Here is a 19,108-nt window from a genome sequence, read left to right on the forward strand (position 1 = left end):
AATTTGACTGTTTAATGATTTTAAAAATTCTGTGTAATAAAAGCTATTTGGCAATCATGATAGGTTGCTGCAATCATGATAGGTATTTGGTTTAATTATGGTATATCCATGTGGATTAAAGATGATTATATAGATCTGAACTTGTTGATATAGAAAGATATCCGATGTATTAAAGAGAGAGAAAATATGAGTGACTATGCATAGAAAAAAACATGGAAACCATAATATAATTGCATTTTTTCTCTGTTTAGAGGGATTATGGTTTTTATTTTATATTACTTTAATTTTCCTGAAGTTTAAAAATAAATGTGTCTAGTCTAAATAAGAAGGAAAAACAAACAAAAAAACAAAAGCAATTGCCTGAAAGTAAAATTGGTTACAGCAGAAATAAAACTTGTGTTTCATCATACATACTACTTTTTGTGGTTATCAAAGATTGATTTCAAAGAGTAGAAATGTTGCATAGACTATAATTCAGTGAAATGGTTTTGCAAACTATAATAAAGAGGAGCAACCAGTTGATATCATTTAACATTTAGGAGGGCAGAAAGCAGAGCCCTTTTACCAGTTCTGTTTACAATGAAAAGGAGTTGCATTAATTTGTCATCTTTAAAAATCTACTTCTCATGAGCCCATAATCATTGGCAAGTCCCCAGACAGAGTCTGTTGGGGGCACTCTGCAGGGGCTTGAAGATCTTCCATTCCAACTGCCTTCCTATCGTTGAGGGAACTGCGCCTCTGGGAGTCTTGGTGGCATCCTGAGATGCTGGGACTGCTCATGCCCTGCTTCTGGTGCAGTGCCGGGCTTTGCTGTTATCATTCTTGTTGTTCAGTTGCTCAGTTGTGTCCGACTCTGTGACCCCGTGGACTGAAGCACACCAGGCTCCTCTATCCTCCACTGTCTCCCCGAGTTTGTTCAAACTCACGTCCTTTGAGTCGGTGGTGCTATCCAATTGTCTTGTCCTCTGCTGCTCCCTTCTCCTGTTGCCTTCAGTTTTTCCCAGCCTCTAGGGGGCTTCCCTGGTGGCTCAGAGTTTAAAGCGTCTGCCTCCAACCTGGGAGACCCAGGTTCAATCCCTGGGTCGGGAAGATCCCCTGGAGAAGGAAATGGTAACCCACTCCAGTATTCTTGCCTGGAAAATTCCATGGACAGAGGAGCCTGGCGGGCTACAGTCCACGGGGTCGCAAAGAGTCGGACACGACTGAGCAACTTCACGTCTCTTCACTTTTGTAGCATCAGGGTTTTTTTCCAGTGAGTTGGCTCTTTGCAACAAGTAGCCAAAGTGCCAGGCTACTGCCCATGTTTCTGTCACCCTTGTGCCTAAAGATTCATAAATAGTGATTTCGATTTAAGTTTTTTCCTTCTCCCCCCTCTCTCTCTCTCTAGTTCTACAACACTGATTCCTCTGGGGAGTCTTCTAATAAATCATAAATGCCTAATTAAACAAACGTGCCCATGTCTCCTGCTCCTGCCTCTGCTTCACAGGGGAAGGTTGTGTTTCACGGGCATATGCTGTTGTGCAGAACTTTGACAAGGGGAAAAGAGGCAGAAAGAGTTGGGGTTTTGTCCAAGATCGAGTCCTTTGACTTCACAGTTTTGCTCAGTCTGTGAGCCTGGCTTCTGGGGAGGATGAAATCATAATTTTTGATGCCAGAGCTGTTCAGTGGCTGCTTCTGTGATGGATGACTCTTGTTTATGTGTTTTTAAGGTTTTCTTGGTTCCATGGATTAAAACAGACTTTTGATGTGAAAGAGTTCAATAAGTTTATAAAAGATAGCTTGAGCCATTTTTATTTTGTGCTTTAAATTCTGAGAACTATGACTGTCATATAGTCGGTACCCTCACAGGGAAAAGTGGTGTATCTGAGACATAATTTTGGTTTGGACTAATTAATGAATGAAAATCTTGCTTTGGTATAAATTTATTTTATTTAGTATTGGTTTTTATTGTTAAGTGTTGAAATCACATTTCAGAAAACTTATATTCAGGGAAGGGGATGTGATTAATATTTTTTCTGCCAAAAGATGATATTTTAGTATTATTTCCTTCTAGAGTAAAAAAAAATCATCTAAAATGCAGTATAGTTTCAGGCTTATGGTCCTGGCAGGATATGGCAGAGTAGGCGAAACCTTTCCTATTTTCATCTAATCTGGTTCCTAAATGAGCAGGTAATCTGTTATCTCTACTTTTTGTTTTTCCTCTGCCTTTGGCAAAACCTGTCAGCATATTTAGCAGAAGGTGGAAACATTTTTTTTTAAAACAGAGTCACAGATTTGGATTCTCAGCGGAATTACTCTGTGTGTGTGTTATTCGCTTCAGTTGTGTCCGACTCTTTGCGACCCCGTGGACTGTAGCCCTCCAGGCTCCTCTGTCCATGGAATTCTCCAGGCAAGAATACTGGAGTGAGTTGCCATTTTCTTCTCCAGGGATCTACTAAAAGAAAATTTCAAAGTTAAGCTTGGAGAAGATGAATCAAATGTTTTCTGAACACAGTTCTGGGGGATAGTTCCAATTCCTGAAGGAGGGGAATGAAATCTCAACATTTTCCTTATAGATCCTTGAAATGTTTAACTGGACCCCACGCCTAGACTCGTCATTCCATCCTGGTAAACCCTGCCATGTGGCTGGCGTGTTTGGTGGAAGGAAAGTGTGTTCTTGCCCAGTTAGGTTATCCAGAAAGAGCTTTTTTCCTTCCCTTCTGCCAAGACAGCTGCTCTTTCCTTACCCTGATTTTGTTCTGCTCTTCTCATTTGCAGAGTACTCGGGTGGAGTTTGACCTGCCAGAATATTCTGTCCGTCGAAGATACCAGGATTTTGACTGGTTGAGGAACAAACTGGAAGAATCCCAGCCCACTCATCTCATTCCCGTAGGTACTAAGTCAGTACAGCTTATTACTCACTTTTCCTTCTTTCTCTTTCCTGACAGTGTTCACTCTAACCCCTCAAATTATGGGCAATCACTGCCTTACGTTTGCTACCAGATCCACCCAGCAACTGTTCATTTTGTGGATGCAGTATAATTAGTTCATATTTTGGGTTTTGACTTCTGATCTGCTATACAGTATGCTGGTTTCTTGGATGGGGTGGGGTAGATTTTCATATTCCTTGTGAGAAGGAGATTGATTTTTTTCAGGTATGGAGAGTCCTAGTTCTCCTTTGCTGCCTCCTCAAAGGCTGGCTGTCACACCCTCCCTAGATACAGTTCTGAGGTTTGGAGAGCTGCCACCAGGTGGAGAGAGATGCCTCAGATTACAGCTGGCCGGGTTTTCTTTAGACATGGGTAATTCAGGGAGCAGGGATCTAGCGCACAATCCATCAACCATAGCTTTTCCTTTCAAAGAACAAACCCAAAGCCACCTAGCTCTATTTATTGAAGAAACATACTACTCATCCGTTACTTTAGTTGCACATTAAAAAAAAAAAACTAGAGCAAATAAAATTTAAAAGACTACTTAAAATCAGCATACATGTGGAGTACTTCTCTGATTACTTTCTATTTGAAGTATAAATGACTATTTAGATCCTAGATGTTTCTTGAGCTTTGGGGCTTTAGGGAAATTTGGGTCATGAAACACTTTAGCAGGGCTTTATCTTTCAGTAAAAACCTCGGCTGGGTAACTGCTCAGCACTGCCTACTGCGTCTTCCAGTCATCCCCTCGTGGTTGGAACAGGCTGACTATGCTGGGAACACTACAGCAGTTTTCTTAATTTTCTTTTTTTTTTTTTCTTTGTTGGGCCAGATCAAATTTTTTTTTTTTAAACTTTACATAATTGTATTAGTTTTGCCAAATATCAAAATGAATCCATCCCAGGTATACATGTGCTCCCCATCCTGAACCCTCCTCCCTCCTCCCTCCCCATACCATCCCTCTGGGTCGTCCCAGTGCACTAGCCCCAAGCATCCAGTATCGTGCATTGAACCTGGACTGGCATCTTGTTTCAAGTGGCCATGTTGCTAGTGCTGTGATGAGAATGAATCCCACCCCCTACTCCCTACTCCCTACTCCCGTTCCCTCTGCTCTCGAGGCCTAAAGTTTTCCTTTTCCTTCTTCTGATCACTTAAAGACATGCCAAAAGAAAAAAAGAAAAGCCAATAGTTTGTAAGCAGTTGAAACTATCCCTTAAAAATATTAATTTGGCAAAATTGGCGGCTAGTGAATTTTTTTTTAATAGACTTTTATTTTAGAACAGTTTTAGACTTACAGAATTATTGAGGAGACAGTACAGTGACTTCTCATAGGCCTCACAGCCAGTCTGGCTTACTATTAACATTTTCTACTAGCACGGCGCGTTTGCCACAAATAACGAACCACTTTACGTTTAGTCGTCGTTTCCTTAGTCCCAGGCTGTTCTTGGTTGTGACGGTTCTCAGGCTTTCCTGGTTTGGGATGACCTGGATAGCTTTGAGTACTGGTCAGGCTTTTTGTGGAATGTCCCTCCGTTGAGATTTGTCTGGTGTTTTGCTTGCAGTTAGCCAGGCGTGATGTGTTTTGTGGAGGAAAAGCACAGAGGTTAAGTACAATCCCCATTACATCATGTCAAGGGTACATACTATCATGAACGGTATTTATCACTGTGGATGTTAATCTTATTCACCTGATTTGAGGTATTGCTTGTCAGATTTTTCCACTGTGCAGTTACTCTTTTATTTCTCTCCTTCTCTGTACTGTATTGGAAGAAAGTTGCTCTTTATGTGTAGTTCATACTATGCATAAGGGGAATTAATGCGCCACCTCCTGGCAACTAGGCGAATTTGAAGTTCCGCCCTTAAAGACCAAAGTTAGACAGCGACACCTGCTGGTAAAACATAGGAGCCTCTTGTGCAGACACAAGCCAGAATCAGGAGACTGGAGTCTTCCAGAATGCTCAAGGTGAATTTTTAAGTCTGTATCTTTAACCAGTATCTTTAAGTCTGGTTTCCTTCGGTCTGGGTGGAAGCATCGAGTAGAAGGTACTTTTGAAGCATGTAGAGATTTAAATTTCTTCGTAAATTCTTAGTGCATATCTGGGGAGGAGAGAGAGTCAATGTAGGTGAGCATCTCTGACTTAAACATAAAAGTCAGACTGGAAACAAACCATTTTTCCCCCCAGAAGTCCACTTTACAGCAGCTTTTCTAGGAGGTGATTGTCTGTTATTAATAATCGACTTTGTGTTGGTCCTTTTACCGCCCTTGGGAGGGTGAGGGATTATGACATAGACAGACTCCTATCCAGGAGAGTTTCTTCTCAGAGGGAGACCCAGTAAACATACAGCATAATTATTGTTTAAATTTTCATTTCTTTTTTTTTTTAAGAAAAGCTTTATTGAGATCTGATTAATATACCATACAATTTACCTATTTGAAAATACAAGTCAAGAGCTTATAGTGTATTCAGAGAGCCATCAGCAGATCAGTTTTAGAACCCTTTCATCATCCCTAAAGGAAACCTCTTAATCCTTGCCTGTTAATTCCAAACCCTGTCTTCCCCATTGCCTGGCGACCACTGCTCTATGTTCTGTCTCTATAGGTGTGCCTATTACTGGACATTTGATATAAGGAGAATCATACACAATGGTCTTTTGTGAGGTTTTTTTTTTTTTCATAGCATGATGTTTTCAGTGTTCATTCATGTTCTGGCACGCGTCAGTCAGTGCTTTGTTTTTGTTGTCAGATGAGCGTCCCTTCTATGGATGTATCACGTTTTCCCTGTTCGCTGCCTTTGATGGACAGTTGGGTTGTTTCCACTTTTTGGCTGCTGTGAGTGATGCTGCTGTGAACGTTTATGTGTAAGTCATTGTGTGGGTCTGTTTTCATTTTTCTTGGGTGTATACCTAAGACTATAATTGCTGAATCACGTTTAACTGTGTATTTAACCTTTTGAGGAACTGCCAGGCTGTTTTCCAAAGTGGCTGCTTCATTTTATGTTCATGCCAGTAGTGTATGAGCGTTCTGTTTCCTCCACATCTGCATCAACCCTGGTTATAACCTTTCTTTTTGATAACAGCCACCCTAGTGGGGATGGATTGGTATCTCTTTGTGGTTTTGATTTGCATTTCCCTGACAGCTAACATGCAACCATCTCATCCTTGTTCGCTCCCTTCTTCTTCTACCTCAGTCTTTCCCAGCATTTCCCAGTTTCCAACATTTCCCAGTCTTTTCCCAGTGAGTCGTCTCTTTGCATCAAGAGGCCAAAGTTTTGGAGCTTCAGCATGAGTCCTTCCAATGAATAGTCAGGGTTGATTTCCTTCAGGATTGGCTGCTTTGCTCCTTGCCGTCCAAGCGACTCCCAAGAATCTTCTCCAGCGCCAGGTTGTCCTTTTAGTATTGCATTTAAATGGTTCTTCATATAATCTGGATACTAGTCCCTTCTCAGGTATATGATTTTCAAAAACTTTCTCCCATTTAATGACCTGTCTCTTTATTTTCTTGACGGTGTCCTGTGAAGCACAGAGTTTAAATTTAATGAAGTCCAGTTTGCCTATTTTACTGTGTGTGTGCTTCTGGTGTTTTAGCTAAGAGACCGTTGCCTTATCCCAGATCATAGAGATTCACATGTATGTTGCTCGCTGAAGTTTTTATAATTTTAGCTCTTATGTTTAGGTCTTTAACCTATTTTGAGTTTGTTTTTGTACGGTTAGTTTTCATTATCCAGTTAGTGAAGCTGGATATCTTCCTGTGACTTTACTGGAGGTTGGCATTTCTTTTATGAATTGCCTCTTCATTTAAACATTTTTACTCATTGCTTTGTGAATACTCTGTATATCTGCAAAGGACATTAACCCAGTTGAGAATATCTATTTTTTTCTTAGTTACCTTTTTCCTTCAACTTGACTCTGTAATAGATAATATCCCTTCCCTCCCAGCCAAGGTAATTTTTCCCATACAGTTTCTGGCTTTGAACCTTGTTTCTAACCTAGGATGTTAAAAAAAAAAGTTATCTCTTTTCTTCTATTACTTTTATGTCCTTATGTTTAGTGCTTAAAGCTAGAGTGTATTTTGGTGTGAGATGGGAAGATCTTATTTTTTTCAGATGGTGAGTTGCCCCACAGCCACTTAGGAGTAGTCAGTCACCTATATCATAGCTCGTGTGTTAGACTCTGTCATGCCTTAGATTTGTATAGTCTTGGGCTGTTTCTGAACCTTCTGGTTCATCGATCTCTTTAGTGTGGTATCCCTGCTACACTATTGAATGTAATAGTGTAACAGAATGTACTTATATACTTATTACATAAGTTTACAGAATGTATCAGCATCTGGTTGGATCTACCCACAGTATTCTTTGTTTTCCAAGTTTTTATGGCTATTTGCACATGCTTTATTTTTCAAGTGAACTTTAGAACTTCAGTGAATCAGCTGGAAAACTGGGAATGATGGTGGAGAAATGGAATTTTTGCTTTTTCTTTTTGACAATTTTAGTCGGCTATGGTTAAAACTTTGTGAGAATTCCTGAGCTCTCAGAGCCTATTGCTTATGTTAGGAGCACGGAGATAAAGTTCCCACTTTTTGGAGGGCTTCGCTGGAGCCATGTGAAATGATAGATAAACAGCCAGCCAGACTGTGGTTCTTGGGGGCCCCCAAGTTTGCTTCTTCCCGTTGGCTGCCCTGAGGCTTGTGCTGTTTTCAGCCCCAGTGGCTCTGAACTTGGTAGCTTCTGGGGCTCTCCCAGGGAAAGTCAACCGCTTACTTCCTAAGTCGACTGTTGCTTTGCCTGAATAGTATCACAGGATGGTTAATGGTGATGGGTTTTTCTCTCAACCCAATCTTTTCTGCTTTGTGTCTTTAACAAATTCTGTCCTATTAACAGTACCATTATGTTCTCTAGTGCTGCAAAAAATTTTTCTCTTTTTATATCGCTTTGCTTTTCTGGAATTTGAAAAGCAGAAAGAATCAAATGTTTTTCAAGCGGCACCCTAAAGCTAGAGTTGTGCTGGATGTGTATTTTGTCATCTCGTGATGGCAGTTCCACTTTCATGCCTTGGAGAAGGAAATGGCACCCCACTCCAGTGTTCTTGCCTGGAGAATCCCATGGACGGAGAAGCCTGGTAGGCTGCAGTCCATGGGGTCGCTGAGGGTCGGACACTACTGAGTGACTTAGCAGCAGCAGCAGCAGCAGCAGCAATGGCAGTTCACTTTGTTTTTCTTTGTAATCTGACAGTGGGAGCCACCAGAATCTTCACTGTGACATGGTTTTTGCTTTTTAATTTACAGTTTGTCTCAGAAGTGGGTTTTAACACTGCTTCATTAACTAGGGCACAACTCATTACACAGCAGAGAGATTTCATAACTCGATGGGCACAGATTTTGGAGATGAAGCAAATACATTTATTAAAATCTTTAGTTTTTAATTTCACTTGGAAATTTAATTCTTCAATTTTTATGATGGGAGCCTTCTAGAAGGCTGCATATGTGTGTATTATGGACCCATTTATGTATTGGGTAGCAGTAAACACATAGGAATTAATAAGGAGAAATTTGTAATGCAGTGTTTGTTTTTCTTAATATGAAATAATCAGTAAAATGTCTCACTTCACTCTTTAGTTGGCTCCTTTTTTTGTACTGTTCAGTATATGTGCTTTTAGCTGATCAAGCACGTAAGTTCATAAGCAGTGAATTCACTGGTTGAACCTTGAATTAAATCAGGCCTGGTGACTGTTCTTTATTAGGAACAAATTTTTTTTTAATTTTATTAAAGTATAGTTGAGGTACAATATTATATAAATGACAGGTATACAGTGTAGTGACTCACAGTTTTTAAAGGTTATGCTCCACTTATAGTTACCATAGAATACTGGCTATATCTCCAGTGTTGTACATACAGTATTTCCTTGTAGCTTATTTTACACCGAATAGTTGTACCTCTTACTCTCCTGCTTCTGTGACTGCCCCTCCTCTCTCCCTGCTGTAACTGCTCGTTCGCTCTCTATCTCTGTGAGTCTGATAGTTGTACCTCTTACTCTCCTGCTTCTGTGATTGCCCCTCCTCTCTCCCCGCTGTAACTGCTCATTTGCGCTCTGTCTCTGTGAGTCTGATAGTTGTACCTCTTACTCTCCTGCTTTTGTGACTGCCCCCCCCTCCCCGCTGTAACTGCTCGTTCGCGCTCTGTATCTGTGAGTCTGTTTCCGTTTTTGTTACAGTCACTAGCTGGTTGTATCCTTTAGATTCCACCTATAAGTGATGTTGTTGTTGTTCAGTCTCCCAGTCTCGTTTGACTCCTTACGACCCCATGGACCGCAGCATGCCAGGCCTCTCCGTCCCTCACCATCTCCTGACTTTTGCCCAAGTTCATGTCGGTTGCATCGGTGATCCAGCCATCTCATCCTCTGATGCTGTCTTCTCCTTCTGCCCTCAGTCGTTCCTAGCATCAGGGACTTTTCCAGTGAGTCAGCTGTTCGCATCAGATGACCAAAATACTGGAGTTTCAGCTTCAGCATCAGTCCTTCCAATGAGTATTCAGGGTTGATTTCCCTTAAGATTGACTGGTTTGATCTCCTTGCTGTGCAGGGGAGTCTCAGGAGTCTTTTCCAGCGCCACAGTTCAAAGGCACCAGTTCTTCAGCACTCAGCCTTCTTTACGGTCCAGCTCTCACAATGTCCGTGACCACGGGGATATAAGTGGCATCATAAGTATTCTCCTTTCTCTGTGTGACTTGTTTCGCTTAGTATAATACTCTCCAAGCCCATCTATGTTGTTTCAGATGGTTAAGATTTCCTTTTAATCTTGATGCTCTTTTATTTGTTTTATTTTTGGTTAGCAATATTTTCTGTTAGTGTGATATGACTAGGAAAAATAGTTTTCTGTCACATAGTGGCTATGCAGTAAATATCTATCAAATTGTATAGAAGAAGCAATTAGAAAAATGAGAAGAGGACATCGGACACATAAAGACTGAGCAGTTGAAATCTTCGTTCAGATTTCCTACCCAGAAACAGTAGCTTTTCTGTGACAGTCTACTATACTTTTATTTCATAGATTATTAAATACTTTCTTATAAACTAACATAAAGTATGGTATATATGAAAGTACTTTTCCAGAGTATTTAGTGCTCTAAAATGTAAATGTTTTAAGATTAAACCTTGATATATTTAATAGATTGTTGTAACGTTTTGGAAATAGGATTTGAAGGTTCCAACATATATATATGCATATATAGTTTTTTAAAAACTTCATTATGGAAAATGTCAGAGTCGCTTCAGTGCAGTGACCCCTCAATGTACTCATCACCTAGTTTTAGCACCTATCAACTCATAACCAGTCTTGTTTCATCTCTGTCCCTAGCCACTCCCTCATCCTCACACCAGGTGATTTTTTTTTTTTTCCCCCCAAAAAAGTGACTTAAACAACATTTTTTAATCTAATAGTTCTGGAAGTCAAAAGTGCAAAATCAGTTTTCATGGATTAATATCAAGAATACTGGAGTGGATAGCCTGTTCCTTCTCCAGCGGATCTTCTGGACCCAGGAATTGAACCCAGATCTCCTGCACTGCAGGCGGCTTAGCAGAATAGTTGGTATATTAATGTACACGGGGCTGTATCCCTTCTCAAGTTTCTAGGGGGAACTTGTTCTTCCGTTTTCCATCTTCTGGAGGCTGCCTGCATTGCTTGGCTCAGGCCCCTTCCTCCATCTTCAAAGCCAGTGGCATTGCATCTCCTCTCCTCTCTGACAACTGGTTCCATCCTTCCGTTTTTTTTTTAAATTAAGATAAAATTTACATAACATAAAATTCACCAGAGTGTATAATTCAGTGGCTTTTATTATATTCACAGTGTTTTGCAATCACCATCACTATTTAATTTCAGAATATTTTCATCATCCCAAAAAGAAGTCCCATACCCATTAAGTAATCACATCCAATCCCTTCTTTTTCTCCAGCCCCAATATTATGAATAATGCTGTTTGAACATTTACTATACAAGCTTTTGTGTGAAAACTTGCTTTCAGTGATTTTGGCTATATACCAAGGAATAGAATTGCTAGATCCTATGGTAATTCTAAGTTTAAGTTTTTGAGAAACTGCCAAACTGTTGTGCCAGGGCCTGTGCCATTTTACATTCCTGCAGCAATGTATGAGAATTCCCGTTCCTCTATGTGTGTGCCAACACTTGTGATTTTCCTTTCTTTCCCGCCTTTTATGGCCATCCTAGTGGATTTGAAATGTTATCCCAGGTGATATTTTTTGTTAATACTTTGGCTTAAAACATATATGGAGGTGCTGCTGTTTAGTCCACTTCCTTTTTTGCTTTCTGTCCTCAGAATTTACAAGTTAATACAAATAGTTGGCATTCATTTGACATCTACCATGTGCTGGGAGCAGTGTTGAGCTCTTCACTTGTATTATTTCATTTACGGGGTGTAGTTACCCTCGACTTGGCCAGCAATCCACATTCATATATGGGCTTCCCTGATAGCTCAGTTGGTAAAGAAGCCGCCTGCAGTGCAGGAGACCTGGGTTCAATTCCTGGGTCCAGAAGATCCTCTGGAGAAGGAATAGGCTACCCACTCCAGTATTCTTGGACTTCCCTTGTGGCACAGCTGGTAAAGAATCCGCCTGCAATGTGGGAGACCTGGGTTCAATCCCTGGGTTGGGAAGATCCCCTGGAGAAGGGAAAGGCTACCCATTCCAGCATTCTGGCCTAGAGAATTCCATGGCCTATATAGTCCATGGGGTCGCAAAGAGTAGGACACAACTGAGTGACTTTCACTTCAGATTCCTATGCATAAGCAACCCAGTAGGTAATTATAAGGGTGAGGAAGAGAGAGGTGTATTCTTTTAAGGAAGCTTGAAATGGGAAGAAACAAATTTATGAAGCCACAGACATCTGACGATGAGATTGCTTATTACAGAAGGAAATTCTGTTTGCAGAAGGATTCACTCCCAGGTTCCTTTAACTAGCAAGCTTCTTTGGTTCATTAAACCACGTTCAAGGTACTAAATCTGAAGAATGGATAACTCTTTTCAAAAGGTTGTCTGTTATGTGAAACGAGGCACACCTAACTGCTTATTTGTTCATTAGGCCTTTTCCCTAATTCTTGTTCAGCATAAGCAGATGGGAGTATGCGCAGCAGGACTCATGAGATAAAAATGTCACTGGATTTGGTAATTAGAAAGTTTTGATGATTTGAGAAGAGTGGTTTCTGCATTAGGCAGGGATGGGGCAGAGAAATGCAGCCTTGAAGGCAGTACCACAGATGGCTTCGTTTTGCAGTGAAGAAAGGTTAGGGGTGGAGAAATCAAGGGGAAAGAGTGAAAGTAAAGGTAAATGATTCTTTTCAAAAGGGTTGAATGAGATGGGAAGGAGAGTGGAGAAGATATAAGGTTAAGAGATAGATTTTTTTTTTTCATGGTCAGTAGCCAAGTGCTTCTTTTCCAGGGGTGCTGGTATTGCCAATTCCTAAATATTTCAAATGTCTTGTGTTATAAAATCTGGGTTGCTTCTTGGCTTTCCCCACACTTAAGTGCTTAGGATTCTACTTTGGGGGGCTAAGTTCCTGTTCATGTAACTTATTTCAACATTTGTGTGTGTGTGTGTGTGTGCACGCATGCGCTTAAGGGTTTATAACTTAAAAGAAAAAATTTTCTTTTTAGACATATTACAGAATTTTAGGAGGTTGCAGACTTAAATGCTTGTTCCAGTTTTCTGTCTCCTCATCAGCACTTGTTGTTTCTTTTCCTTTCCTGTCGTTCTCCATCTCCATTCTGGTCATCCTAGTGAGATATCATCCTAGTGAAGTGGCATCTCACTGTGATTTTGGTTTGTATTTCCCTAGTGACTAATAATGTCGAGCATCTTTTCATGTGCATTTTGGCCATTTGTCTGTCTTCTTTGGACAAATGTCTACTGGGTCACTTAACGTTTTAAAAATGTAAATGTTCTTTTAATATTTCATAATCAAAACACTTCCAAATTGTGCATTAGTGGATACTGTCTTTCCCTGTGGGGCAGTGATGAGGAAGGCCTTTTAATGAAGCCGCTACGGAAATAGGTTAAAGCTCAAAGATCCCTTGGCGGCCAGGTAGTATTAAATTGCCCACAGTGTTGGCTCAAAGTAAATACAATGGAGAAATTCAAGTAAGGAGTAAAGGAAGTTAGTTCTATCATTAAGAACTTTTAAACATAAACCTAAATGAAAAAAAGGGGGGGGGGCTCTGGAAAAGAGGGTATTTTATAGACACGGGTTTCCCTAATACACTTATTTTTTCATTTACCAAATTCTTTTATTCCTTGAACTGGAAGTAGAATCTTGAGATATTTAAATAATATGATTTGTGTCTGGCTCCTTTCCTGTCTTTCTTATCTTGCCTTAACTTTCCCACTAGGTCACCTGTGCATCAAGCGGCGTAAAGATAACAACTGGATTTACTGGTAGATGTTACCCGACTATTGTTGGTGTTCCAGAGACCGTGCTCTGCTGTTTCATTTTTTTTATTATTATGAAATTGACAGTGTGGTTGTAATTTTACTCCACCGGCATTTTCTCAGGCTTGTTTATACTGATGACTACATAAAGATCTAACTGATTTAAGAAAGACCGTTCTTGATGGATGGGTCCCAGGACTTATTTGCTAGCCTAGTTTTTCTTTGCACCTTCCAATCAATTATTCTGAATATTTTTCTTCATGTCATTGTAGCCACTTCCTGAGAAGTTTGTGGTGAAAGGTGTCGTGGATCGATTTTCAGAAGAGTTTGTGGAGACCAGAAGAAAAGCTTTGGATAAATTCCTGAAAAGAATTACAGATCACCCTGTGCTCTCCTTCAATGAACACTTTAATGTTTTCCTTACGGCCAAGGTAAGGCAGACTCTTTCATACTCCTCCCCCAAATTAGCATTCTTTCTACTCTCCCTTAAAAGCTGTTCTGATCTCTCCAAGGCACACGTGTAGTTAGTGGGTGGCATAGAATTGCTCTGGGTTTGTGTCTTTAGTGTTTTTTCTTGGTGCTCATCTGCCCTGGCATGGTTTCCGTGTTAGAGTTCAGGAGAAATATCCCCCTGCTGCAGCTGAGAAAGTTAGACTATTTTCACTTGCCAAAAGCAGAGATGTTTTCCTGAACACTTACCAGCGATGTTACCGGACGAGGCCATTCTGATCAACAGTGGGCATGAAAGGGCGAGAATGTTCATTGAGTGTTTGGTAAGGACATTTTCACAGGAACTTCGTGAGTGTTGGCTCAGAGTCTCATTTCACGGGTGAGGAGACTGAAGCTCAGGGCGTGTGTACGAGTTCAGCTGGCATCACTGGGATGTAAACTGGGTCTTTGTGGCTCCTGAGGCCACAGTTTTCCTGGGTATTGGACCACCTGACCAAGAGGAGTTTAGCATTACTTCAGTTCAGTTCAGTTCAGTTGCTCAGTCGTGTCCGACTCTTTTTGAACCCATGAACTGCGGCACGCCAGGCCTTTCTGTCCATCACCAACTCCCGGAGTCCACCCAAACCCATGTCCATTGAGTCGGTGATGCCATCCAACCATCTCATCCTTTGTTGTCCCCTTCTCCTCCTGCCTTCAATCTTTCCCAGCATCAGGGTCTTTTCCAATGAGTCAGCTCTTCACATCAGGTGGCCAAAGTATTGGAGTTTCAGCTTCAGCATCCGTCCTTCCAGTGAATATAGCATTACTTACCTGCAGCCAAGTTCCTAGCAGGCGGGCATTTTCCAGGCACTTGCCAGGGACAGTTAGGACAAACACAGGTGCTGGATTCTACATAGTCAGACTCAGGTTGGCCGTCTCCCCTTCCGTAAATTTAAGAAAATTGAAATCATTATCACACATCATTGAAATCATAACAGGCATCTTTTCTGGCTACAATACTATGAGACTAGATATCAATTATAGGGGGAAAAAAGCTGTAAAAAACACAAACACATGGAGATTAAACAATACATTTCTAAATAACGAAAAGGTTACTGAAGAAATAAAAAGGGAAATAAAAAAATTCCTGGAAACAAATGACAACGGGAACATGACAGCCGCAAACCTGTGGGCTGCAGCAGACTCCAGGTGGCCACCCCCTGACTAGTCTCGGAACTCCCCTGTTGGCAGAGCTGGTCCAGAACCCGAGTGCTCAACTCTGACCGTCTGCAGAAGTGAGAGCTCGTGTTCAGACCCTTGTGCCAGCTGCCTTCCACCCCCTATCTGTTTACGCTCATGCCTCCTAGTCTCACATTCAGGCCATAGGTAATTCCTCCCGCATCGGCGAGGATGCTGAGGTCCAGGGACTTTCCAGTTTCCTTTTTCAAAATCCCAAATTGAGAAATATTTACAAACAGCGTCACCTGACGTAAAGACCTTAGAGGGAATGCCGTTCTCCAGACAGTGAGGACCACATGCCAAAGTCCGCCCATGTTGTGGTTTGTTTGTTTGTTTTCTTTTTGCCAAATCTTAGTTGGCACTCAGCCTCCTGGATGACATTCTTATTTATCTTCTCTTTTCCCTGGAAGCCTTCCCTCCACAGTTCAAACTTGTGTTCTTTTTAAAAAATGAGAGTATTTCCTGGTGAACTGCTCCTCAGGCACAGTTCTTCCAGAGTAAACACAAAGTGAAGTCCCCCCTGTTCTCCAGAAGTACAACACACCGCTTCACCCAGATCACAGGTTCTTCATCCAGGCAAGCCTTCAAGTTTCATCATTTTTATTGAATAAAGGGACAAAGCAGGAGAAAGCTTAGACCCCTGGTCACTAGGAATTTGTGTGAAAAATAAGGAGGAAGGTTTTTTTTTTTTTTGTATGTGTGGTTTTTATTTGTGGGCCAAGCAAGATGAAATGATGTTTAAAATGTCTTCAGTTTTGTTATTGAAGAAGAACACACGTCCAGAAAAGTATGCCAATCATAGCTCAGTAAGTGATCAGCAAATGAACACACCTTTGTGATCACTACCTGTATCAAGACAGAAAATCTCCAGCACCCTGGAAGCCCCCGCTCCCAATCACTCCCGTCCTCCTCCTCCCTAGAATAAACACTGGCCCGATTTCTGGCATCGCAGAGCACTGATGGGTTTTGTCGCACAGCCTTTCCTGTCACTGCGTCCTGCCTCCCACCCTCTACTTCCCTTACGTGGCTTCGGTTGGGTATAAATGAATGAATCTCAGCTCTTGAATTTTGCTCCTAAAGACAGTTTAGGATATTTTGTACAGGAGAAAGGGACTCTTTAAAAAAGTTGTGATTAAAGGAATGTGTGCAGGGTCAGTGTTCCTTATTGGAAAGGAAGGAGTCCAGCTCTGGAGAGAGAGACCTGGTGTGCAGGTGCGGGGGTGTGAGCGTGGTGGCCACGATGACGCAGGGGAGGAGACGTGTGTGTGTCTGTGTGTGTGGTTAGCGCCCTACCTAACGCAGCTACTTTTCTTTTGCTTTTTTAATAATTAAAAAAATATATTTATTTGGCTTTGTTGCATCTTAGTTGTACTGCAGCGTATAGGAGCTTAATTCCCCAGCCAGGGATTGAACCCACCTCTCCTGCATCACGAGGTGGACTTTTAACCACCGGACCACCAGGGAAGACCCCAGTCCCTTATTTTTGGTGTCCTCCATTTCCTAAAGGAATTGGCTTACCCAATCCTGGCCGTGTGAGCGGGTGAGCCCTTTGAGTCTGTCTCTTCGTGTGTCATCCTTAGGACCTGAACGCCCACAAGAAGCAAGGGATGGCATTGCTGACTCGAGTGGGTGAGTCAGTCAAGCATGTCGCTGGCGGCTACAAGCTGAGAAATCGGCCTCTTGAATTCGCAGCCATCGGCGAGTACTTAGACACGTTTGCGCTCAAGCTGGGAACCATCGATCGAATAGCCCAGCGGATCATCAAGGAAGAAATAGGTGAGCTCTGTGTCAAGGTCTGGATCAGGCCCGCAAACCACGTTTGCAGAAATGGCACATGTGTGCCAGGCAGAATCAAACTGCTGAACCAGGGGAGTGGCAGCACCAGGCCACACTACGCCCATAAAACCAACACACACACATGTATATACACGGAGCGGGGGAGGTAGTTAAGGCCAGAGGGGACTTTTGGACTCCATCCCTGGCCCTGCATTTCATCCTGTGTTTGATTTCCCCACAGCAAACAGCCACTCTGAGCTGCTAGGCTTTTCTAGTTTTATCTCTCTCTCAACTTCCCTTCTTCCATCACCAGAGGATGAGATGGTTAGATGCCATCCTCTCTCTCATCTATAGGGACGATCATTTAAAAATTAAACTTGAGTATCTTTTCTGGCAGAAAGGCAGTTCAGAAGGACAGCCTGTGTTTGCCAAAGTTCTGATCCTAAGGAGGTTTCAGACTTGAAACTGACTCACCTGCCTCGCCGTGGCTTCATTTCAAGCCCGCTCTTCCTGAGAGCTATGAGGCCTTTCTTTAACCTTCCTGGTTGCTGCCACTGCTTCATCCCCACCCGTCTCTTGGCCACTTGCTTTTCTGTATCCCAGAATGTGGGGGCCTTTTGTCGTCTTCCACACGTGTAGGCCAAACGCACGTGAACAGTATTAGTGATCACGCTGGCACGTGATGTGAAACATAGGAAAGGATTCCCCCGTAGCTTCAGTCCATTGGTTACTAAAAAATGGCAGCAACATTTTATCGTAATGGCAAGAATCCTGGTGACAATTGATGGCCAGCTTTTCTTTGTGAGGAGAAATAAAACGACATTTTCCCCTGTTCTGTGTTTTAATTCTCCTTTACCTGCTGCTGGTCTTATGTGGGCCTGCAGGTTTTAGAGATGGCTTTAGAGGGCTGACTCTCGGGGTCCTGACAGGACGTGCAGCAACGCTGCCTCTGGCACCTGGGCCAGGGGCCAGAGTCTGCTTCTTGCCCGCACTAACACAATGACCTCTCGGCACCTCATGGTCTGGGTCCTGCCGCCTCTCCTGGGCGTTTGGGGACCAGGAAGCCTGCCTGGGGAAGCGCCTTCTGATGGGCCCAAGGTGTTGGGGTGAGCCCTGAGTGAGAAGCAAGTCTGCCTATGTAAGACCACACTTTCTTATATCAAGAATTTCCTAAAATTCCATTGTTTTTCCCTCGTGACTGATTTTCTTTTTTTTACTTTTTTTCCTTTTGAAAACATCCCCCCAAACCTATATGAAACTCTGCTTCCATGGCCTGTCAAAATACTGCTTCACTGTAGCGGTAGGCGAGTAGGTTTTGGGGAAGATATTTAGTGGATGTCACTCCCAGCACTTTCCCCCCGAAGGCATAGTGGCTCCCATTATCCAAAGGCATGACATTTCCACTATGGAGTGGAGTTGATTGATGTTATGATGTTAGCTGTAACATTAGCTTACAGAGATTGTAAAAAATATTCTGTTACCATCAGTGCTGTGTTTAAAGGGAAGCATCCTCAGAGAGCTCTTTGCTGCAGTAGTTACTGAGTCAGTAATACCAGTGATTGCTGCCCAGCCAGATCTCAACTGGTTTCTTAGTCACTCAGTCGTGTCTGACTCTTTGCGACCCCATGGACTGAAGCACGCCACGCCTCCTTGTCCATCACCAACTCCTAGAGTTTACCCAAACTCATGTTTATTGAGTCGGTGATGCCATCCAACCATCTCATCCTCTGTCGTCCCCTTCTCCTCCTGCTCTCAATCTTTCCCAGCATCAGGGTCTTTTCAAATGAGTCAGCTCTTCATATCAGGTGGCCAAAGTATTGGAGTTTCAGCTTCAACATCAGTCCTTCCAATGAACACCCAGGACTGATCTCCTTTAGGATGGACTGGTTGGATCTCCTTGCAGTCCAAGGGACTCTCAAGAGTCTTCTCCAACACCACAGTTCAAAAACATCAATTCTTTAGCACTCAGCTTTTTTTATAGTCCAACTCTCATATCCATACATGGCTACTGGAAAAACCATAGCCTTGACTAGACGGACCTTTGTTGACAAAGTAATGTCTCTGCTTTTTAATATGCTGTCTAGGTTGGTCATAACTTTCCTTCCAAGGAGCAAGTGTCTTTTAATTTCATGGCTGCAATCACCATCTGCAGTGACCTTGGAGCCCAAAAAACTAGTCAGCCACTGTTTCTATTGTTTCCCCATCTATTTGCCATGAAGTGATGGGACCAGATGCCATGATCTTAGTTTTCTGAATGTTGAGCTTTAAGCCAACTTTTTCACTCTCCTCTTTCAGTCTCATCAAGAGGCTCTTTAGTTCTTCTTCA

General features: G+C 42.2%; 1 protein-coding gene across 7 annotated transcripts in view; it reads left to right on the forward strand.

Moving 5' to 3' along the window:
• Positions 1–19,108, forward strand: part of SNX30 (sorting nexin family member 30) — a 109,691-nt gene that overhangs the window by 59,153 nt on the left and 31,430 nt on the right. For all 7 annotated transcript variants that reach the window (XM_086316005.1, XM_086316010.1, XM_086316012.1 and 4 more), the window contains 3 exons: positions 2,758–2,868; positions 13,611–13,769; positions 16,587–16,782. In XM_086316005.1, the coding sequence (XP_086172131.1) occupies positions 2,758–2,868; positions 13,611–13,769; positions 16,587–16,782 (466 nt within the window). The remainder of the gene's footprint in view (positions 1–2,757; positions 2,869–13,610; positions 13,770–16,586; positions 16,783–19,108) is intronic.

The sequence above is a fragment of the Bos grunniens genome, chromosome 8 (genome assembly GCF_055505025.1).
Source record: "Bos grunniens cultivar Pamir isolate PY7600 chromosome 8, Bosgru_T2T1.0, whole genome shotgun sequence".
Classification (NCBI taxonomy): Eukaryota; Metazoa; Chordata; class Mammalia; order Artiodactyla; family Bovidae; genus Bos; species Bos grunniens.